Genomic DNA, 25,243 nt, shown 5'->3' with positions numbered 1-25,243 from the left:
TATGCTCTTGACCTTAGCAGTTTATGTCTGTATCATTGTTCAATGTCTCGTGCCAGTCCTCAGATATACCAAAGTATGCTCTTGACCTTAGCAGTTTATGTCTGTATCATCGTTCAATGTCTCGTGCCAGTCCTCAGATATACCAAAGTATGCTCTTGACCTTAGCAGTTTATGTCTGTATCATCGTTCAATGTCTCGTGCCAGTCCTCAGATATACCAAAGTATGCTCTTGACCCTAGCAGTTCATTGTTTGTTCTATGAATTGTTTACTTTCTTTCTTGTTTTGTGTTGAGAAACTTGATTTGAACTTTTACGCTCTGTATGTATTTCCTTCAGAAAATAAGGTTATCTCGCGTTTCTATCGTAATTTCATTATTTTTATCACAGTTACCTAAAATTTTTGTGAGACAGAATTGGGAATTTAGACAATATAGCCATCGGAATTGGAACGAGATTATTTTTACAGAAATACTTGAAAAAATAAAGTTGCACTAAATTAAACAGATCTCTTCCCGTTGCATTTTTGTCTTTGTGTAGATTCTTGTCAAAAGTATGTCAAAATGTCTAAATTAAACAGATCTCTTCCCGTTGCATTTTTCGTCTTTGTGTAGATGCTTGTCAAAAGTATGTCAAAATGTCTAAATTAAACAGATCTCTTCCCGTTGCATTTTGTCTTTGTGTAGATGCTTGTCAAAAGTATGTCAAAATGTCTAAATTAAACAGATCTCTTCCCGTTGCATTTTTGTCTTTGTGTAGATGCTTGTCAAAAGTATGTCAAAATGTCTAAATTAAACAGATCTCTTCCCGTTGCATTTTGTCTTTGTGTAGATGCTTGTCAAAGTATGTCAAAATGTCTAAATTAAACAGATCTCTTCCCGTTGCATTTTTCGTCTTTGTGTAGATGCTTGTCAAAGTATGTCAAAATGTCTAAATTAAACAGATCTCTTCCCGTTGCATTTTTCGTCTTTGTGTAGATGCTTGTCAAAAGTATGTCAAAATGTCTAAATTAAACAGATCTCTTCCCGTTGCATTTTTCGTCTTTGTGTAGATGCTTGTCAAAAGTATGTCAAAATGTCTAAATTAAACAGATCTCTTCCCGTTGCATTTTTCGTCTTTGTGTAGATGCTCGTCAAAAGTATGTCAAAATGTCTAAATTAAACAGATCTCTTCCCGTTGCATTTTTCGTGTTTGTGTAGATGCTCGTCAAAAGTATGTCAAAATAAAAGTCCAGTGTTATCCTTTGAATCCAGGTTTGAATGTGGAAATCTGCGCAAGGCCATTCAGGTAATATATTCATTATGTCGGTGATATTTCATATTTTCTCGCCTGCAGGTAACTTTCAATTAAGAAATAAAAGATGTTTGCTGTGTTTGAACAGGCTTATGCAAACCGAGGAGACCTTTGGGAGAACTCGTGAGCAGATCAGTGCAAGCCCGAGACCGAAGGTCAAGTGTTGCACATGCTCGAGAGTTCTCACAAACATCTCCGAGGTTCACAATAATGCGAAAAAAGACAAACATTTTAATTTTTCCTCTAAAATGTACTCATGATCGATTTGTAAATTCTCTTTGACTGATTGATTGTTTTGATTGAGTTGGTTGGTTTAGCTCAGATGTGTTTTGCACAGGTTAATGCAAACACAGCTCTAGACCAATCAGCGCACGCGTTTCATTGTGTTTATTTTATAATCTACAATCAAACTATAATACGAGTTGTAAGTTATAAAAACTGTGTGCTAGTGTACAGTAATAACCAATGATTTGGAACCCACGTCTAAAGCTACCGTCTGAAGATGAGGCAAAAATGCCATCTTAAGAGGCGGCATAAAGCAAAACTCGAAATGAAAAATAAGTCAAAAGAAAGTTTTAAAACCAATCCTATCAAACTTTTTAAAAATCGAACCCAGACTATCTACCCACTTTGCAGCAGTACATCAACTCAGGAAAAGCAGATTTTGTCGTAAATGTCTTCAGTTTTGCCGCCTTTCAATATGGCGGCTTGCCTCACTTGCAACCAAAGAATTTTGACGGAGTCATATATCTAGTAGACTGGGTTCTAGGTCATTGATAATTATTAAATAGAAGGAACTTATCATCATATTAGATCATAATATCCATATAACTTTATATGTAAATGCTATGTACATATCGATCACTGTGAGTGCATGGTTATATTTTGTTTAGATAAATGAACGAGAATACGATCTCATTTTAAATTCAGATATCAACTGCAAAATTCATCATCAATGGTTCTACTTTGAAGTAAGAATGTGATTAACTAACATCTAACTAAAATAAAACACAACAAACATCTTCATTGCTCTTCTTTAAAACACAGCAAACATCTTCATTGCTTTTTTAAAACACAACAAACATCGTCATTGCTCTTCTTTAAAACACAACAAACATCTTCATTGCTCTTCTTTAAAACACAACAAACATCGTCATTGCTCTTTTTTAAAACACAACAAACATCTTCATTGCTCTTCTTTAAAACACAACAAACATCTTCATTGCTCTTCTTTAAAACACAACAAACATCTTCATTGCTCTTCTTTAAAACACAACAAACATCTTCATTGCTTTTTTTAAAACACAACAAACATCGTCATTACTCTTTTTTAAAACACAACTAACATCGTCATTGCTCTTCTTTAAAACACAACAAACATCGTCATTGCTCTTCTTTAGAACACAACAAACTTCGTCATTGCTCTTCTTTAAAACACAACAAACATCGTCATTGCTCTTCTTTAAAACACAACAAACTTCGTCATTGCTCTTCTTTAAAACACAACAAACTTCGTCATTGCTCTTCTTTAAAACACAACAAACATCTTCATTGCTCTTCTTTAAAACACAACAAACATCTTCATTGCTTTTTTTAAAACACAACAAACATCGTCATTGCTCTTCTTTAGAACACAACAAACTTCGTCATTGCTCTTCTTTAAAACACAACAAACTTCGTCATTGCTCTTCTTTAAAACACAACAAACTTCGTCATTGCTCTTCTTTAAAACGCAACAAACATCTTCATTGCTCTTCTTTAAAACACAACAAACATCTTCATTGCTTTTTTTAAAACACAACAAACATCGTCATTACTCTTTTTTAAAACACAACTAACATCGTCATTGCTCTTCTTTAAAACACAACAAACATCGTCATTGCTCTTCTTTAGAACACAACAAACTTCGTCATTGCTCTTCTTTAAAACGCAACAAACATCTTCATTGCTCTTCTTTAAAACACAACAAACATCTTCATTGCTCTTCTTTAAAACACAACAAACATCTTCATTGCTCTTTTTTAAAACACAACAAACATCGTCATTGCTCTTTTTAAAACACAACAAACATCTTCATTGCTCTTCTTTAAAACACAACAAACATCGTCATTGCTTTTTTTTAAACACACAACAAACATCGTCATTGCTCTTTTTTAAAACACAACAAACTTCGTCATTGCTCTTCTTTAAAACACAACAAACATCTTCATTGCTCTTCTTTAAAACGCAACAAACATCGTCATTGCTCTTCTTTAAAACACAACAAACATCTTCATTGCTCTTTTTTAAAACACAACAAACATCGTCATTGCTCTTTTTTAAAACACAACAAACTTCGTCATTGCTCTTCTTTAAAACGCAACAAACATCGTCATTGCTTTTTTTTAAACACACAACAAACATCGTCATTGCTCTTTTTAAAACACAACAAACTTCGTCATTGCTCTTCTTTAAAACACAACAAACATCTTCATTGCTCTTCTTTAAAACACAACTAACATCGTCATTGCTCTTCTTTAAAACACAACTAACATCTTCATTGCTCTTCTTTAAAACACAACAAACATCTTCATTGCTCTTCTTTAAAACACAACAAACATCTTCATTGCTTTTTTTAAAACACAACAAACATCTTCATTGCTCTTCTTTAAAACACAACAAACATCTTCATTGCTTTTTTTAAAACACAACAAACATCTTCATTGCTCTTCTTTAAAACACAACAAACATCGTCATTGCTCTTCTTTAAAACACAACAAACATCTTCATTGCTCTTCTTTAAAACACAACTAACATCGTCATTGCTCTTCTTTAAAACACAACTAACATCTTCATTGCTCTTCTTTAAAACACAACAAACATCTTCATTGCTCTTCTTTAAAACACAACAAACATCGTCATTGCTCTTCTTTAAAATACAACAAACATCTTCATTGCTCTTCTTTAAAACACAACAAACATCTTCATTGCTCTTCTTTAAAATACAACAAACATCGTCATTGCTCTTCTTTAAAACACAACAAACATCGTCATTGCTCTTCTGTAAAACAGAACAAACAACTTCATTGCTCTTCTTCTTTTACAACGGACACCCATCCATGCAGGATTTATTTTTCATTGAGCACTATATTATAGTCAAAGAATGGTGAAGTTAATGGAAAGAAACATAATTTTACAGTAAATGTGACTTATAAAGTTAAAATAAACTAAATATTTTAGAAGTGCGATTCAAAGTGTTAAAACAATATAGCTACAACCTAACCTGGGATATTATATGGAATCTCCCGCCATTACGAACACTACATCACGGTCTGCTTGAACGAAAGTTGACTGTGTTTATGTTTCAATGAAGATACCTTCAGTGGATTACGAATTATTATTCTAGGTGAGAAATATGGAGAAAGATGTACCTTACAAGTTCAACATTATCAACTGTGAAAAAGTAAATAGCCAATTCAACTTTGGTGAGTTTATGAATCGTGGCACTGGCTAATGCGAACACGGCCTTTATTATTTTTATTATATAATGCCACTTCATGTTTTACCATCTTAAGGTATGCAACCTGTCCTGTATTCATGTAAAGATGCAGAAGATGGTGATCCAGGATGGATACGAACTGGAACAGATATTTGCTACTATAAGAATCGTTACAAACGATCTTGCCCAGGTCGTAATGCCGAAAAAGAAGGATACTACTATACATTAACGTTTACTATAAATTTCACGCATGCTGATGACAGTTGTTACCTTGCTTACCATTATCCTTACTCCTTTTCACTTCTCCAGGTAAGAAATAAGACCGCTGGGTTAACAATTAGCTAGCTACAAAATGGTGTATCAAAGTTATTATTTAGACACTTTTAAAATGTCCAGGAAACTATCATTGCAGCAAAAGTTCGCAAAAAATTTGTTAGACACTTTTAAAATGTCCAGGAAACTACAATTGCAGCAAAAGTTCGCAAAAAATTTGTCGACGCCGATGTATTTTGGCATCGTCTGGTTTATCTAAAAGTAAAAACGATCAAAAAAATTAATCTCCAGGAAAACCGGTGGAGCAGTTTGTAAAAAGCCTCGATTTTAACCGCTTGCGCAAAGAAAATGAAATGTTTAAAATTTAATTTAATTCATTGAGATGAAATTTTGAACTCTGTTGTGGTTTGTGCTAAAATTTTAGGAAATTTGATAAACATTAAGTTAAACGCGTATCGTGCGTAAATTGGACGTTTTTGACGTTTCTCCATGCATTCTCGCCAAATTTGTTGTCTATTCAAAGTTAATTTTTCATTGGTAGTTAGTTCATTCAAGCAATCACTCATGCATGTATTCAGTGTTAAATAAGAAAAAGTTACATGAAAATGGAGTGAAAGACACAAACGTCCAATTTTGACAGGTTTCACAGTAAACTTTATGTTCAACTTAAGGTATAGACAGTTGAAGCTTTCACCGCTGAAATAATAGTTTTCTAGAAAACCTTATGTTCAACTTAAGGTACAGAAAGTTAAAACTTTCACCGCTGAAATAATAGTTTTCTAGACATTTTTAAATTGATTAACTTTTCTTGATACACCCTGAAGGGAAGCTCGTTCTGCACTTTGACTTATTTGTGTACACGCCTGTTGGTCTTGGTGATTTTCAGGATATATATTGATTACAACAGCAGCGTATCTGTTTTAAGAATACTTTTTGGGACAATTAATGTTCTTTAGGCCCCTTTAGGCCCTTCTTGCTGTCGCTTCTTTGTTGTAAATTATGGTACAATTTACGTAGGGAAAATTTATTATTCAGTGCTGTATCACGTAATTATCTAAATTCGTTTTTAAATGGTTTGCTGCACTTGGAAGGCTGAAATTTCTTTATTTTAAATTTCATTCGACAAGAGTAAAAAGTATAATCTTTGTTTAGTACTGCCCTCTCCATCTTTAAGTTGATTGAATGGTGAAAAGATTGAAGATGACCACATAATTTTTTTGTTCAGAACCACTTGGAAAGACATGAAAATCGACTGGATTCCAGAAAAATTTTCTATGAGCGGCAAGTTTTATGTGATTCGCTTTCCGGAAATCCGTGTTACGTAGTGACGATTACTTCTCCAACCTTAAAGGAAGGTAAACATTACGTAGTGACGATTACTTCTCCAACCTTAAAGGAAGGTAAACGTTACGTAGTGACAATTACTTCTCCAACCTTAAAGGAAGGTAAACGTTACGTAGTGACGATTACTTCTCCAACCTTAAAGGAAGGTAAACGTTACGTAGTGACGATTACTTCTCCAACCTTAAAGGAAGGTAAACGTTACGTAGTGACAATTACTTCTCCAACCTTAAAGGAAGGTAAACGTTACGTAGTGACAATTACTTCTCCAACCTTAAAGGAAGGTAAACGGAATTTATTATTCGCGTAAAAGCAATTTCCGATTTTTTTATGATAAAACATTTATTAATCAATCGACTTGTTTCACGTATTGAGAAATCAAACAAATTGTTAAATATCACATGTGACGTGTTTCTGTGACATGCGACGTGTTTCTGTGACATGTGACGTGTTTCTGCTTCTCATTTTATGATGAACAACCTATGTTTTTTGCCATCTTCTAAAGATACGTATACACTACAACTGTTTCATTTGAATACAAATGTGAAATGTTGTTATTAATGGCGTTGTTGGGAACGCTATAGAAGCTAAGTTGATGGCCAACACACTCACAAGTTTGATTTATTTTATTAATCACCTTTTTACCTACAGATATGTGTACTCGACTAAACTCTCGAAATTACTACCCATCCCTCTCGAATATAGTCTCTAAATACCCCTTACTCACGTGATTGTACACTACGAATGATTAACTATATGATTACGTAATTCAAATCTACACGTGATTAACTATATGAAGATATGATCTTCATTTAATTTCAATTACCGCACTGCATAAAAACATTCATTAACTATATGATTACGTAATTCAAATTGTCCCAGTTCCCTATAGGCGTGAAATTTATCTAACTCTTTGTCTTACCGAAGTTCGAGTTGAACTCTACGCTACGAAAATCTCGTCTTTTGGTGTTTTGTATTGAATTCTTTTATTACTTTACTTTCCAGACACTCGTTCATACATTTTCCTCACCTCGCGAGTCCATCCTGGGGAAAGCAATGCAAGCTGGGTAATGAAAGGTTGGTTGAAAAAGTCAATGCGTGATTGCTGCTTCAATGAGTGTATGGTCAACACCATCAGAATCTATTAATCATTATATAATTAGTCGTTGCCATGACTATGAAGCATTAGTCGAATGGATTGCACACGGTCTAGCACATGCGCAGATCATGCTACTTAGTATGCTTTTGACTTCAAAATTGATTCTAGTAGATGAAGTTAGTCGTTGCCACTGACCTGTATAGTAATTACTTGGACGGGAAATCCACACCCAAATTACTATATTTTATTAACGCGCGGCCGGGTATCAAAAACATGGATGCCGTCATACCAAATATGGGAAATTTTGGGGGGAAATGACGTGGCCTCTTTCAATGAAAAGTTTTGCACTCCCCCGGAATATATTTAAATTTCATATTTTTACTGCGCCGTCGTAACAACAAGTCTTATATTTCAAAACTTTCTTTCTAAAATGCCAAAATATTGTGCGGTACCTGCGTGCCAAAATAGTACAGCAAATGAAAAGTTTTCAATGCACCTGTAGGAAAGAAAGAATATAATTTTTACGAATTTACGTATTGCTTTTACAATTTAATGCCGTCGCTTTTTTACAGTTGCTTTTTCGCTTTTTTGCAATCGCTTTTTTCGCTTCATTTTCTTTAATACTTTTTTCATTTTAATTTATCTTTTATCATTACAGTTGATGCTTATATTCGATGGTTTGTACTTGGTGTTTTGTCAATGATTTTCACATCCTCTCTTCTTTATTTCAAAACTTTCTTTAGCAGGCTAAAAAGTAGCAGAAGCTCATTTTGTTTGATAACAAATTAACATGACGATCAAAACAACACAATTTGTGTTGAGGTTGATTAAATTAGTAAAATGTGTAGTCCTGTATCAAAGAAAAACTACAAAACGAAAACTCAATGAATCGTGTAATAAATCCTTTATTTTCAATTTTTATGGTTTGTCGACAATTTATATAACACAAGAGTTATAAACATATCGCCACTACTTTTACTTCAGGTATAGTAAAAAACTGCATAATAATATAATGGGAAAATATCCTGCTAGTTATTATTTAGGTGCAACAATTCTCAGCAATAGTAAAGAAAGTTGACCATAGAATCTAGATTGCTGAACAAGAAAGTAGATGACAGGACTGTCATGTAATGAGCAATCGGGATTCGGCAAACCAAGTCAAAAATCATCAAAAGTCAAAAGAGTCATTACATTTTTCGTCGTAAGAATACGCGTCCTTCAACTCCGCAATTTTGCACAGATTCGTTAAACATAACAAGTACTTCACACCCGCGTTTCGAAATAAAAAGAACTTGATCACCAAACCCAAAAAAAATTGTCTTACAGTTTACATACAATACTTAGTCAGTTGTCTAGTACTCAATTTAAGTTCAGCCACAGGGGGGAGTGAATGATAAAAATAATTTTTTAAGTGGAAGTTTTTCACCCAAAATTTCCTTGTGGCATCCATGTTTTTGACACCCGTGTCCAGACCCCTTTTCCCCTCCAGGTAATTTAATAGAGCTCAATGGTCGTTGCCATGAATTTGGGCAGCTGGTCAATTCGTCTGCGCATGCTCAAGGAGACTGCGCATGCGCGGATGATTTATATGTTCTAGAGTCTCTGAGTCTTGTAACAAAAAACGTTGCGAGTTCATTTTATTTTCCATCTGGAATTAAAAGTTCGTAAAAAGAATCCAACATGGTCTTAGGTCTTTGAAACTTTAACCTCGTCTGAATGGATCTAAATAATTCTCTCAGACCTTTATGCATCTTGTTATGTAGGCGTGTTTGATTTTCTGCTGAGTAACAAAATAACGGCGAAAATGCTCAGGGAAATGTACATTTTTAAAATCATTCCGATGCTTAACCCGGATGGTGTAATCAATGGCTGGTAAGTGATGGTTTAGTTATATGAACCTTTGAAAACTTAACATAATATTTATCAATTTCTTAGCCTATTAAATGTAATCATTGTGAAAACTTTTAAGTCTATTGGACTCAATCATTTTACCAATTTCTTGGCTTATTAAATGTTATCATTGTGAAAACTTTAAAGTCCATTGGACTCAATCCTTTTACCAATATCTTGGCCTATTAAATGTAATCATTGTGAAAACTTTAAAGTCTATTGGACTCAATCATTTTACCAATTTCTTGGCCTATTAAATATTATAATTGTGAAAACTTTAAAGTCCATTGGACTCAATCATTTTACCAATTTCTTGGCTTATTAAATGTTATCATTGTGAAAACTTTAAAGTCCATTGGACTCAATCATTTTACCAATATCTTGGCCTATTAAATGTAATCATTGTGAAAACTTTAAAGTCTATTGGACTCAATCATTTTACCAATTTCTTGGCTTATTAAATGTTATCATTGTGAAAACTTTAAAGTCTATTTGACTCAATCATTTTACCAATTTCTTGGCCTATTAAATGTTATCATCGCGAAAACTTTAAAGTCCATTGGACTCAATCCTTTCAACATGAAATGAAACATGGAAAGCATGCAGATAAATCATGCCATAAAGCCTGTGGCGGCCCTTCTCGTGATACACGAAACAGTAAACGAGAAAGTTAAACTGTAAAAATGTTTACAGTTCGCGGAATATTTGTAAACATGGTTGACTTAAATTATAAGTCAAAAATGCAGAAATTGGTTGAAATCTTGCAGTATTCGTATTTTATTTTTGCGATGAAATGAGAATTGAACCATGCTTCCAAATATTTGAGATTTGAGCTCTACAGCGTCGCATGTTACGTTTTGGTGGGAGATACTATCCGCGTGGGTATGTTCACCTTACAAAATTCAACCCATCAGATCACTGAGGTGGTACGCCTAGAGTCACGCACTCCTAAGTCGCTGTGACGATCGAATAGGCACCAAGCTTCCACTGCAAATGCTAAGATAATTTCTCTAAAAAATTGATCAAACAATCTAGTCACTACATGTTTGTAGATGTAGATCGTCCAGGTTGGTATAGTCCTGAGAAGGACTGTTTTTGTTGTTGTTGACAGACATTTCGACAACCTTAGCGGTAGTCATCTTCAGTGTCAAAATGAACAAAAACAGTCCTTCTCAGGACAATACTAACCTGGACGATCTACATCTACAAACATGTAACGATACTCCCGGGTTCAAACCATTTACTTTAATCTAGTCACTCATAAATATGTAACTTAATAATGAATGTCATGCTTGTATGTATTGTTTATCGCGCTTTTCCGTAGCCATCGTTGCTCTCTCTCTGGATCTGATCTCAACAGACAGTGGATGGACCCTGATCCTACTTTGTACCCTACTATCTATCATGCTAAAGGATTATTGTTGTATTTACAGACCATGCACCGGAAACCTCTGGTATGTTTATGCAACACATTGATAATTATATGATTTTCCCTGAAGCATGTGTGACATTAACAAAGCATTATCATCATTACCCTTAAAATTCACTATTTTATGATGGACAAATTCTGTTTTACCTGAATTTATAATGGATGACAGCATTGACCTTAAATCACTTGTGACGTAGAAGCAAAACTTCCGTCCATTTGCGAGTTGTATGATTTTGGATGGTACGGCACCTTTTCGGTTATTGGATTCTAGTTGATTTGTTGGATTAATTAACTATTATTTATTTAGTTATTGCATTAGTTGTGATCAATGGCTGTGATACAATCTTATCATACGAGTATTGAAATTTATGCGCAACAAAACGGTGATTTAAAAATCATATGCCTATAATTTCCGAGCACCTGATTGGACATATCATTTTCTTCACTAGTGAAAAACGTCGTATCTGCATTCTGATTGGATATATCATTTTTTTCACTAGTGAAAAACGTCGTATCTGCATTCTGATTGGATATATCATTTTCTTCACTAGTGAAAAACGTCGTATCTGCATTCTGATTGGATATATCATTTTTTTTCACTAGTGACAAAATGCATATCAAGTTTTATCACGAACTGTGAACAGTATGAAAATTAAAGAAAACAAAAACAATCTTTTTTTATTTCATTTATCAATGGCTTTGCAATTTATGAAGACACTCTCCACGAGCGAATTCAATATAAATGTAAGGAAAATGATACAAACAGCAGGACATTGTATTTCTTCGGTAATTTTTTGTTCATCGTCGAAACATGGCTTTTAAAGCGTGGACAATATTCCCGTCAAGCAACTTAATAAATATCTAAGCAAGTTTATTACAATTCCTTCAAAAGGAAAAAAAACGTAAACAACGAACCTAGTTCCTTCGTAAGAAATTTTTATGCAAATTAAGTGATTGTCTTGAAGCGTTTGAAATTGTTCTATATCTTCGGCGAAAATTTCACTATAATCTATAAATTTCAATAATCGCATGATAGAAAGATTTCTTCGTGGTTGGCTCGTTTGTACGAGCTTGGCTTCGAGCTAAAATCGGGTCTGGATATTCTTTGATAGGGGGAGTTTCTGCCAACAAAATACATGCTACATGCATGTACGTAATAAATTGGACGGCTTTCTTTATGTGATCAGAAAGAAGTCCTTTGAATCCGAAAAGTGTTCTGTTTAATCGCAAAATTTCTCGAAAAGTGAAGTTACTTTCTAGATTTAATCATGAAAGTAATGTAAGATACAAAGAAATTTATCATCCAAAATGAATTAAAATTTTTATGACATTAGGGTTCAATTTAGACGATACAAATGGCTTCGCTTATTAAATGTTATCTTTGTAAAAACTATTATAAAAAAGTAGATAATACCTTTTTTTCATGAAGCCCATGGATGATTGCTTTCATGATGAGAGGGTGATATTGTATAAGGAGGCTCTCGTTCATCACGAAAGAGTTATAAAAAAGTTACATTGTAAAAAGGTAACAAGTAAAAACGTGTAAACATGTTTAGAGTTGGTTTAAATTTCAAGTCATAAAGGCAAAAGTTGTTTGAATCTTTGCTGTATCTTTGGATGTTCTAGTTTCTTCTATGACAAGAAATCTTTATGAGAAGAACGAAAAGATAAAATTCGAAAGCAAAAAACCCCGTTTTCGGTCCATGCTTCCCGATACCTTCTTAAGCGTAAGGCACTAGAACGCCGCATGTTAACGTTTCGGTAGGAGATTTCGGCCCCTCCACGCTATCCTACTTGGGAGATGCAATAGCAAGCTTCCGCCCATCAGACCCCGAGATCACCTGCGATAGGCTTTGCTCGGGGTACGCAGGGAGAGTGCGGTCGCCACCGAAGTGTGGGCCCCTAAGCCACTGCATACTATATCGCACCCAGCTTCCACTGCTAGTTGACATCTACTATACCTAGTATTGGCTTTATATTTATATACCAAAATTCAAAGGCTTACGAAAATTGTGGTATAATTAATGTCACTACTGCGCATGCCCAGCTTATTTCTTTGATAATTTGCCACTATGTGAGCTAATTGCCACAAATGTAGAGCAAGTACATATAGTTAGTCGTTGCCATAACTATGAACAATTAGTCGAGCGGACTGCGCAATCATCATACAACTAAGTATGCTGTTTAATTCAAAATTGGTTCTAGTAGATGAAGTTAGTCGTTGACATGACAATGAATTTGGGCAGCTGGTCAATTTGACTGCGCATATTCAAGCAAACCGCGCATGCGCAGATGATTTATCGAAAAATTTGTGACTGAGCGACCTATTTACTCCATAATGGCTACTAGTGTATCCCTATGGTCGTTTCCATTACCATGAACTTGGAGAGTTTGTAGAGTTGACCAGCATGCTCATGTTCATTCTCAATTCATTTGTGACAGAGCGTGCTCTGAAATTGGTGCTTGTAGATGCGCTGAGCAAGTTTTCAATTATATATTTTTGGCATGCTCTTTGTCTTCTTAAGCTTGTTTTGAGAAACTCACCAATACTTTGTTACGGCACTCGTAAAATCCGTGACAACGTTAGAGATGTTTCTTATGTTTCTCTATAACTTTCTCGTATCTGCATATTGCATGTCATATTCAAGCTCTCCTTTGATTTGACGGGAAATGGTTTTTATTCTCTCTTGCACCTTTTGCCTTTATAAATCGTTCTGTATTTCTAAAAGAAGATATACAAATGCCCCAAGAGCATCTTCTTTCTACTTTATTGTCACTATTCTACATAAACAACACTATGTACTGTCCGATTCCCCAAGAGCATCTTATTTCTACTTTATTGTCACTATTCTACAAAAACAACACTATGTGCTGTCCGAATTTTGTACTTTGATATCGTATTTTTGATACGTGTGTTTACCGTCGGAAAGGTAGATTGAATTATTTTTCGTTTATTAAATATGCTCTTCCAGTCAGTTTTTCAAAAGGTGAGAAATTCATGTTTTTTTCGCTCACACTTTTAGGTGTTTTGTGATTTCCATGGTCATTCCCGAAAAAAGAACATTTTCATGTACGGTTGTCGTAATTCAACCGCTGACCTGCCGGTTACTATAGTTACTTCGGGCTCAGAATCCGATTCATCTAATGTCGAAGAAGCAAAAACACAAGAAGCAAGTTTTAGGGTAAGTATTTTATCTATTATAGCAAATGAGCTTAGACGATTTCTCTAATTATTTCTGACCCAGCTACTAAGTCCAAAATTGGTACAAGTAGATCCAGCTGGTTGCTGCCACAACTATGAACTGTAACATGAACTGTAACATTTGGTCAAGAGGACTGCGCATGCTTAGATGATTTTTCTAATAAGTTGTGATCGAGCGAATTAGTTCTCTCAATGCAGTGTAGGCATATCCTGTTCATGGGTATGCATCCATTAGTTGATCGAGTGGACTGCGCATGCTTAGATGATTTTTCTAATAAGTTGTGATCGAGCGAATTAGTTCTCTCAATGCAGTGTAGGCATATCCTGTTGATGGGTATGCATCCATTAGTTGGTCGAGTGGACTGCGCATGCTTAGATCATTTTTCTAATAAGTTGTGATCGAGCGAATTAGTTCTCTCAATGCAGTGCAGGCATATCCTGTTGATGGGTATGCATCCATTAGTTGGTCAAGTGGACTGCGCATCAGTTCAGTCTTATACTATTGGCATGTTGTCCGTCTTCAGCTTGTTTCAACAAATGCGAAATACATTTTCAAACTCTTTACCTCAATGACAGTTTTCTGCCAGGCGTGATCCATCATGCATAATTATACATACATTTTTACAATTATACATACATACATTTTCAAACTCTTTACCTCAATGACAGTTTTCTGCCAGGCGTGATCCATCATGCATAATTATACATACATTTTTACAATTATACATACATACATTTTCAAACTCTTTACCTCAATGACAGTTTTCTGCCAGGCGTGATCCATCATGCATAAAAGCAAAGAAGCAATAACTCAACTACAGGCATTACATCCTGGACAAAAAGAAAATAGCTTACACATAAACCATAGATAACAAAACATCAACTGGTTATACCATCATGCATAAAAGCAAAGAAGCAATAACTCAACTACAGGCATTACATCCTGGACAAAAAGAAAATAGCTTACACATAAACCATAGATAACAAGACATCAACTGGTTATACCAGGGGTCTCCAAACTTTACAGCCAGAGGGCCACATGAACTTTCATCCAGCATGTTGAGGGCCGAGGAATATAAAAAATTTCCACGTTATCCTTCAGCTTTTTAAATTTCGCAATGTGCTTGAAACGAAAGTAGGAAGTTGGGAGAAAAATTGACGTAAGCCACTCTTGCTAGTTGGCTTGCGACATAACGTGAACTTTCTGCACAAAGTTTATTTTGTTTAATAATAATATTATTTTTTCTTAAGTGCCTCTGCGGGCCGGATTGAGAGGCACAACGGGCCGCATCTGGCCCGCGGGCCGTAGTTTGGAGACCCCCAGTATAACCGTTATACTGATTATAGCTTGTGATAAGTTTTATTGAAACTGTTTTTATCTGCCATGAAGTCGATGGATGTTTACCTCGCGATGCATCAATCAAAAGCGATGACAGTTAGTGCAGACATGTAATCAATTTATAAATATTTTACGGTTGTCTCAAATTATAAGTCGGGGGGGGGGAAATATTCGTGAAGTTGTTTTGAAATCAAATGTTTCCTGCGGATTATAACATGCATATATGAAAAACCCTCAAATTATCAAGGCTAGCTAGGCCATACCTTTAGGTCAATGAATACATACTTAAATATAGTGATCATATATAAGATGTAAAGAGTGATAGAGAGGTACTCGATTGATGCATGCATACATAGAGATACCTATAATATGATACAAAAAGCAATTATTACAACAGGTTTCGAGCACTCAAACCTATTTTTTACCATTTACGTCAAGTCATCCATCAGCGTTTCTACTTTTGGTAATGAAATAATAGAAATTTCACTCCAAGAAATGGCAGTGCAATTGGCGAAAAGTCATCATTAGCCTTACTGCGCATGTGTGATAGATATTTGTATTTATTTATGAGCAACAATGTTATCAATTAGTCCAAATCTTTTTTATTTCTCTCGTGAAAATGGAAATGCAACAACTATATTGACAAACATATTTATTTCGTTGATCTGCATGACAAAATAATTTGTTTGACTGTGTGTTTATTTCGTTGATATGCATAACAAAACAATTTGTTTGACTGTGTGTTTATTTCGTTGATATGCATAACAAAACAATTTGTTTGACTGTGTGTTTATTTCGTTGATATGCATAACAAAACAATTTGTTCGACTGTGTGTTTATTTCGTTGATATGCATAACAAAACAATTTGTTCGACTGTGTGTTTATTTCGTTGATATGCATAACAAAACAATTTGTTTGACTGTGTGTTTATTTCGTTGATATGCATAACAAAACAATTTGTTTGACTGTGTGTTTATTTCGTTGATCTGCATGACAAAATAATTTGTTCGACTGTGTGTTTATTTCGTTGATATGCATAACAAAACAATTTGTTTGACTGTGTGTTTATTTCGTTGATCTGCATAACAAAACAATTTGTTTGACTGTGTGTTTATTTCGTTGATATGCATAACAAAACAATTTGTTCGACTGTGTGTTTATTTCGTTGATATGCATAACAAAACAATTTGTTCGACTGTGTGTTTATTTCGTTGATATGCATAACAAAACAATTTGTTCGACTGTGTGTTTATTTCGTTGATATGCATAACAAAACAATTTGTTTGACTGTGTGTTTATTTCGTTGATCTGCATAACAAAACAATTTATTTGACTGTGTTGATCAACGTTTGTTCTGCGTTCAGACGTTACCGAGAATTCTTCACTCCATTGCACCATCATTCACTTATCAAAATTGCAATTTTGATGTTGCGACTTCAAAAGAGACTACGGCCAGAGTTGTCGTGTGGCGTGAGTTTGATATTTCTAGAAGTTACACTATGGAAAGTACTTACTGTGGAGCTGATCAAGGACCATACAAGGTATGGCTGCGTTCCGTTTCTCAGAGGTTTAGCTCTTAAAGTGCCTTAAAAGAGTGAAAAAATTTTTCATTAAAAAAATCTAACACTGTAATCAAATATAGTTTCGTCGTATTATTTCTGGAGTTACAGAACCTATAGCTTCTATGTAAATTGAGGAATTAATGGTCTGTACTTTCCTAATAATCGTGTTCTTTGTTTGTATTGATTCTTGAAAATGTTCAACTTACTTGCTATATTTCAACATATAATTAAAAATTTAAGTTGAAGCACAAGCAAATTTATAACATGGTTTTAACACATGTAAATGAGCGACAGACCACCACAAGAAGTAAGCAAAAACAAACATGCAAACGTTCATAATAAAGTCGATTTCAGTTTCAGATAATTCGTTGTTTAAGACTACAGACGTTTCGACACCGATTTTCACGAAAAACTTGCAAATGATAAAATATTTGTTCTCTGAAAACAACTATTTCTATAAAATTGATTTTGTGTTACTAGTGAAAGTGAAATTTCTTGAGAACGTTATTTACTTTTCCTATTACGATCTCAAGGATTCTTTTTCTCCTTAAAATTACTCTCATTTGATCAGATTACTTTAACACTTGTGTATTTTTTTGGTAGGGTATGCATCTTGGAACGAAAGAACTCGAGGAAATGGGTCGATGTTTCTGTGCTGGATTAGTAAAATTAGGAAACAGTGCAAGTATCACTGCATTACTGGACGTTTCCTCGAATGTTACTTTGGACGAACTCGACTCGGACGAAAATGATCTTGTGTAGGTTTTAATTACAACCATGGACGTAGGAAAATTGATAATTTGGGGGGGGCTCATATTTATGTATTCATGTCATAATCCTTTGAAAACAATGGATTTCAGTGCCTTACGCTCTGGGAGTTAAGTTATATCATGAGAATATATGAATATGAGCCTTCCCCCCAATTATCGATCTTCCTACGCCCATGATTAGAACATTTTAACCTTCGAAACACCCTTTGTAAACAACTTTTATTCATAACCTATGCACTTTATTTATTAACCCACCATGGTGACTTTGCGGCTATACAGGTTAAAGTCTTCATGTAAGCTTTTGTCAATGCACATTATACATTTCACTCTGAAGATGACTACCGCTAAGGTTGTCGAAACGTCAGTCAACAACAACAAAAACAGTCCTTCTCAGGACTATACCAACCTGGACGATCTACATTTACAAACATGTAACGATACTCCTGGGTTCAAACCATTTACTTTAGCACATTATACATGGCAATTAAACCATTAAAATCGTTGAACTCGAAGGCGCCTGCATTCTACAACGCCGCATTTATTGGTATTTTGAACTATGTTTTCGATATTATACTAATGTTCACATCTGTATAATGTTCGTTATACTAATTCTGTTGCATATCCCACACTATAGCAAGAGTTCCTTTTCTCTGGGGCAGGCGATAATGACAAGTATGATAAAAAATGTAACAGAGTTGCCTATCAAAAAGTTTTTTGTTAAGTATTAGTTCAATCTGTGGCAAACAAACTTAGTGATTTGTAAGCTAGATATGATGAGACACTACTACTCACAGGTCTACTGATTGTACTCATTTTACTGCTAGCTATCCCATCTAACGTTAACAAAAAACGATTTTTGGTAAATGGGATTGTAAGAATATACTTTCGTACTCTAGTGTCCATAAATATTTCCACCAACCGTGAAATTCTTTCGCTGTTCTTGCAACGAATTTGTTGCAAAAGTCTTGTATGTTGTTGTAAAATAATTATAGCATTCTACAATGATTAAACTGTGTGCTACAGTTAAAAATACGACCATTGAAAGTGGTTTTTTAATGAGAAACATGAAATTGAATTAATCGTTTCAAGTTGTGTTTAATTGGTTTGTTTGCCACATTGCATTTGCATAAAAGCTACAGATAAATTGCGCAAGTTGTTTTCTCTTCACAGAACAAGCTTGCAGTGTTACAGTTGTGTAATTAAGACAAAATTGAGCTGGTTTGTTAAGCCTTCACAAAGCAGCCTTGCAGTGTTACAGTTGTATGGTTTATACAAAATTGACAAGCTGTACAGCCTTCACAAAACAAGTGCATGTGTTGTAGTATTGTACAGTTGTATCGTTTAGAGAAACTGGGCAAGTTTTTCAGCCGTCACAAAGCAAGCGTGCAGTATTGTACAGCCTTCACAAAACAAGTGTGCAATAATGTACAGCCTTTACAAAACAAGTGTGCAGTATTGTACAACCTTCACACAACAAGGGTGGAGTATTGTACAGCCTTCACAAAACAAGTGTGCAGTGTTGTATAGCCTTCACACAACAAGTGTGCAATATTGTACAGCCTTCACAAAACAAGTGTGCAATATTGTACAGCCTTCACAAAACAAGTGTGCAGTATTGTACAACCTTCACAAAACAAGTGTGCAGTATTGTACAACCTTCACACAACAAGTGTGCAGTATTGTACAGCCTTCACAAAAGAAGTGTGCAGTATTGTACAGCCTTCACAAAGCAAGTGTGCAGTATTGTACAGCCTTCACAAAGCAAGTGTGCAGTATTGTACAACCTTCACACAACAAGTGTGCAGTATTGTACAGCCTTCACAAAGCAAGTGTGCAGTATTGTACAACCTTCACACAACAAGTGTGCAGTATTGCACAGCCTTCACAAAGCAAGTGTGCAGTATTGTACAGCCTTCACAAAGCAAGTGTGCAATATTGTACAGCCTTCACAAAGCAAGTGTGCAGTATTGTACAGCCTTCACAAAACAAGTGCATGTGGTGTAGTATTGTACAGTTGTATAGTTTGAACAATTGAGCAAGTTGAACAGCCTTCACAAAGTAACTTTGCAATATTATACAGTTGTTTAGAAAAAATTAGGAAAATTATAAACCCTTCACGCAGTAACCTTATAATGTTATGGTTTCATAGTTGAGAATGTTGACAAAATTGACAAATTTATAAACTCCTCGCGCAACAGAGATTGTTGTTGACAATATTGCAAAGAAAAATCTAATTCTAGCTACTAATATAAAATCCTTAGCAATGATCATATTTGTTTCTTTAGATTACCAAGAGGTGATGTTTTTGCTCCAGTTGCCACTTATCCTTACGAAGGTCAAGATTATGCCACTCAGTTGCTTGTTTAAAGAAATAGTGCTTATATATACAGCATTGTATATTATTAAATGTTTTTAATATTATGGCATTCTTTTCTATAAATCTTGTTTTTTGTTATTCTTAATAAAAATAATTCGTGCAGAGATTCAAATTATGGACTTGGCGATAAAAATGCGCTGCAACGAACGTGCATAGTGTGGTAAATAAGTATCCATTGTGGATAGTAGGGTAAATACTTAAGGAGAAAGGATCAGCGCACAGCGCATGCGCAGATTCTATCTCCTTAAAGGACTCGTGCAAGCTAGAAGACAACTTTATTTTATTCTAATGCCTATAGCGTGAAAATAAAACGCACCAAGTTTCAAAGTCGTCCGCAAAATATTTCAAAAGATATTTAGGGTTATAATCGGTAAAAACACGATATTCGATGACCATTGCTAAATCGCCGTGAGATTGTTTAAGTCTGGGAACTGGGAAAGAATGACGTATTAGTTGACAGAAACAAGCATTGTTCTTATATCGTTCTACGACTTGCACGCAGTGTTTGCACGGCTTTCGGTAGTTTGCTATTACTGTTTTTTATTTATCAAAAATTAATGGTTCTTCTCAAGAAGAAGCCGATTATGATATTGTCATCAATAACAATGAGGTACAATCTTACATGTTTGAGCCTTTGGCCGACGCGCAAGGTGGTCATAATGATGACAATTCTTCGTCATCGGAAAGCGAAGATGAATGCATTCACAGAATTGGAAATGTTGAATGGTTAGTTGCATTTTATTGATGCTTCATTGTTTTCCCAAAGTAAAAAGGTTGTTTTTATCTTTTAGGTGCGAGTGTGGCTTTTGTGTGGTCATGAGTACAGGACGGGAAAGTATATGTTGCCAAGAGGTAAACAATACTGATCCTCTGATACATGGCGATCATATTTGCATCACACAAGAGGAAGAGTTTGCCGCAGTGTGTACAAACGAAGCTGTCGTAAAAACAGCTATGGTCGTGTACACACATGACATTGGACCTATGCCTGAGAGTGAAGAAAACGAGTAAATATCACCTTATAAGCATAATTACGTGTATGTCGACAAGTGTATAATGCCGATAAGTATCTTAGACAAAATTTTGTATCTTTCAAAGAACATTACGCTACTCGGCGTACCGACAGTGGACGGCTTGGGTGCATGGCAGGTTGGGAAAAAAGTACCGACTACCCATACCTTCTTGTTATGTGGACAAAATCCGGAAAGCATTTCCTTCGCCTTCTGGAGAATACAAAGGATTTGAATATGCTCAACACTACTAAATGGTAGGGCTTATGGCGTATGACAAAGTCTGTTCATTTGTAGTTATGTTTATTTCATGTGGAACGTTATTTCTATTTTCTTTTTATTTATAAAAGTGAGATTTATGTTTCTTAATGGCTTCATCTTTGCTGATTTTTGATTTGTGGCGAGTGAATGGGACAGGTATTTCTTTCACTCCAGCGACATCAAGAGCTTTGGACAGTGTTGAATTAATGCGTCTGCAGTACAAAAATTCTTTCAAGTCCTTAAACATATCCTGAAAAGCAAATCATTATTTATGTTCGCTTTGCATTGCACTTTGAGAAAAGGTAAGTTTATTTTTCTGTGCTAACCATAAGTGCTGTCAACTTTCACTGGTTTGATAACCCCTTGTCTTTCTTTTGACTTTGAATAAGCCACTCTCCAAATCAATTCCTCTTCTGTTTGCTCACCATTCTTCGTTTTCTGAGCTTTATTTTTCTTCTCATTGAACTGAATAAACAATCCAGTGGCAATAAACAATCTACAAATGAATGTTAAGTTTATGTTTACAACTATTGCAACTTATTGCTTTTAAAATGATGACTTTTTTAAGTAATCATACACAAGTCGTAATTATATTACCTTGCTTCCATTGATCTGTAGAAAAAATGAATATGTTTTGATGCAAAATAAATTACCACTCGGTGGAAACCTTCGATGGATGAAGTCTTCTGATAACTGAGTTTTCCAATATCTTTCATGAGATACTTGGACTCAACAATCGAAGACAGCTCAACATAAGCTTTTGAACCTAAGATCAAAAGTTAGTTAACAAAAAAAAAGAATGTTGATGTTACTTTGAAATTTATTCGCTTACAATACCTTTTTTATCCGCATTCTAGGCTCTAACATATCATGTTGACATTTTGGGAATATATCGCTATGCACATATGGTTGAAAACTGACAAACACTTTACCTTGACAAGTTCTTCATCACCATTGCTGGATGCAGCACACCAGTATACATGGTTGGAAATTGATTGGGCCCAATCTGACAATAATTTGCAACCACTTTTTTTGATGCTGCCAAAATTTTCTTTTTGATTCCTGTTAAATTTTGATTATTGATGAAATGTGTTGTTATTTACGGCAATGAACTTTAGGTCATTCGAAAGAGCTCGACGAGAGCTTTAAGATGAGCTAAAGATAAATGATTTTGCTCCAATACTTTAGAAGATAGGATCTGCGAATGCGCAAAAAATACAGTGCGTGCGCACATCCTATTTCTTGAACTATTAGGGCTATCTGCGGTAATGATGTTTAGCTTCGAAAGAGCTCGACGAAAGCTTTAAAATTCTTAGATCATCTTAAAGTTCTCGTCGAGCTCTTTCGAAGCTAAACATCATTACCGTTGATAGCTCTAATAATTTAGGACATAGGATCTGCAATCATCTGAAACCACAGGAGTGATTTCTCGTTGGCCTTCTTGTCGAGCGGCTTGCAACCACTGATCTGATAATAGACCTATCATCAGTTCAGTCTATTTTCAGATAGGTCTATTATCAGATCAGTGCTTGCAACAGACTTGCAAAATACTACATTTATAAATGGATCATGCTCGAATTTCATAATATACGAAATATGTGGATTGTTTACAATCAAATTTAGGGGCAAATCTGAAAGTTGACTGCGGCACTAATGACACCGACCGCTTCGATGCTGTCTTGAAGAAATAAACCTTTCTACTGTGTCTACATGTATAATATAAAAGTCAGAAGCGGAATGCATTTGTATTCTATTTAAAGAAATAAATCTCCTGTACTTGTCTGTTGTTTTCTATTACATTCTGATGAGTTGAATAGATATATTAACAATGTCAATCTATGTCGATAAACCATTTAAATGAATGTTTATCAATTTTGTCATTTCCATTTCTTATTTTCAGTTCTATTTGTCGCCGCCGCCAGCACATTTTCTTTCGTCAGACGTGTACTCGTCTTGTAAAGCTTTATGCATGCGAAAATTTAGTTTTATCAGTTTATTAGTTTTTCCTTCTAATTCTTTCATCTTGTTGGTTAAATTTTGATTTTCTTCTTGCAAATTTCTCTGTCCTATCTCTAGTTCTTTCAGTCTTCTTGGCGTCAATAATTCACAGTTCTTACTGCAGGTCGATTCTTCCATTTTTATTGATTTATTCAATTATTGTATTGCTTGAATTTTAAGTTTCAGAATTTGATCTGTTGGACTCTATTCTTATACCAACTAATGCATACAATAAACACAAACTCTCTTTTATACTCCATCAATTGATGATTTTTCACCAAAAATACTGAATTTATTTATTTTTTTGCATTTTTATGGCAAAAATATATTTTTTGGAAAGAAATGAGCGTTCAAGGTCATACTGCATCTGAATGTATTCCAAATTGATAGCTGTCATATTTTAAGGTAGTATCAGACTGTACCAAGCACAAACATTCTTAAGTCGTAAATATTTACCATAAATGGAAATAACAAATGTTCATTGACGTCAAACAAGATGTAGCTATGAGCGTTCAAGGTCACATTATCTAAATTTAACTCAAATTAATGCCAGCTTGCTTCAACAGACATTCAAGAACCATAGATGAAAATGAAAAATTACTAAGTGGTTTACAAAATGCATTAAATTTTACAAACCATACAAACAGTGATCTTTGAAAATTTCTTATCAAAAAATGGATTCAATAATGGATCATTATTATTATTATTATTATTATTATCAAAAGATTTAGAAACAGAAAAAGACATGATGCATTTAAAAAAATATTAAGAAAGAAGCTGAATTACCGACCACTAGCACTACAAGTTGAAATAGTGGAATCTCGGGAGAATAATCAAATTTCAACAACGAAACTTATGTTAAAAATTAAGATAGCAGATTATGTTGAACTTATCAAATTATACAATGAAAAATGTTGGACGTCAACTTCAAACCCCCGAAAAAAACTATCAATTTACAATGAAATGAATAACTGTAGTCCATTAGAATTTCAACTTTAGTGTTTATTACAGTCGAGCATTTGTGCTGGGCACAATCTGCTCCTGATTTAAATTAAATCCAGATGTTATAGTAAACTATGATAATAATAATCCTTAGCAACCCATTTTTTATTTGATTAGATTTCTGGGGAGACTATCTAACTATCGCGGGTCGCGGGTAAAAAGTCGTGGGTGTAAAAAACACTTTTTATGCATGGAAGGTTTGAAAGAAGTCGATCTTAAATTCTCAGGAATTCCTTATTTCTATGTATGCCCACTTGGATGTGCTCTATGAATCAACGTTCTCTGCTGTCAACATTTATATATGTCACCGGTGCTTTGGATATTTAAGATTTGTGTTGGTTATAACTATCCAAATATACAAAACGATGCGTTGCTAATAAGAGGAGTTAAGATTAGTTTTGAAGGCCGCAACTTTACCCTCGACGTTTTACCCACGACACGCGACATTTTACCCGCGACCCGCGACAGTTATTATTCACTCGTTTCTGGGTATTAAATAGTATTTTGAATATTTCCTTTACATTCTATTTCTAACAGCTACTAACTCACATCGAAATCTATATTTCGTTTATGTCTATCTCTTGATTAATTCCCTTGAATGTTTGTGTCTGTTACAAGCTATGGTATTAATTTGGATTTTTGAATATTTCCTTTACATTCTATTTCTAATAGCTACTAACTCACATCGAAATCTATATTTCGTTTATGTCTATCTCTTGATTAATTCCCTTGAATGTTTGTGTCTGATACAAGCTATGGTATTAATTTGGATTGATTCCAGATGTTGCGATGAGATATCATAGACAACATCCAGAAACCATTTTTAACTTTCTGTTAATTTTTCAATTAAAAAATATTATTTAAAAAATCTTCCATGAACATAACATTTTTTGCGATTAATATTATTGTGCGAAATTTAAG

The 25,243-nt window shown here is 34.5% G+C and overlaps 2 protein-coding genes across 2 annotated transcripts in view; both read left to right on the top strand.

The window, feature by feature from the left end:
- The window catches only part of LOC124454618 (cytosolic carboxypeptidase 1-like), a 37,130-nt gene extending 17,016 nt beyond the window's left edge, over positions 1-20,114 (top strand). Inside the window, exons 17-28 of the mRNA XM_047005399.1 lie at positions 1,197-1,284; positions 2,184-2,261; positions 4,676-4,754; positions 4,845-5,077; positions 6,267-6,396; positions 7,388-7,459; positions 9,245-9,353; positions 10,696-10,825; positions 13,824-13,982; positions 16,707-16,883; positions 17,508-17,662; positions 19,960-20,114. Coding sequence (XP_046861355.1) covers positions 1,197-1,284; positions 2,184-2,261; positions 4,676-4,754; positions 4,845-5,077; positions 6,267-6,396; positions 7,388-7,459; positions 9,245-9,353; positions 10,696-10,825; positions 13,824-13,982; positions 16,707-16,883; positions 17,508-17,662; positions 19,960-20,041 — 1,492 coding nt within the window. The 3' untranslated portion in view covers positions 20,042-20,114. The remainder of the gene's footprint in view (positions 1-1,196; positions 1,285-2,183; positions 2,262-4,675; positions 4,755-4,844; positions 5,078-6,266; positions 6,397-7,387; positions 7,460-9,244; positions 9,354-10,695; positions 10,826-13,823; positions 13,983-16,706; positions 16,884-17,507; positions 17,663-19,959) is intronic.
- Positions 20,115-20,574: 460 nt separating this feature from the next.
- LOC124454678 (P2X purinoceptor 7-like) lies at positions 20,575-23,119 on the top strand. Its single transcript, XM_047005449.1, has 4 exons — positions 20,575-20,777; positions 20,843-21,058; positions 21,150-21,318; positions 21,412-23,119. The coding sequence occupies exons 1-3, from the start codon at positions 20,674-20,676 to the stop codon at positions 21,313-21,315; spliced, it is 486 nt and encodes a 161-aa protein (XP_046861405.1). The 5' UTR covers positions 20,575-20,673; the 3' UTR covers positions 21,316-21,318; positions 21,412-23,119.
- Positions 23,120-25,243: the final 2,124 nt, after the last annotated feature.

The sequence above is a fragment of the Xenia sp. Carnegie-2017 genome, unplaced genomic scaffold, assembly GCF_021976095.1.
Source record: "Xenia sp. Carnegie-2017 unplaced genomic scaffold, XeniaSp_v1 HiC_scaffold_3, whole genome shotgun sequence".
In the NCBI taxonomy this organism is placed as follows: Eukaryota; Metazoa; Cnidaria; class Anthozoa; order Malacalcyonacea; family Xeniidae; genus Xenia; species Xenia sp. Carnegie-2017.
This window is presented reverse-complemented; position numbering and strand designations above follow the sequence as displayed.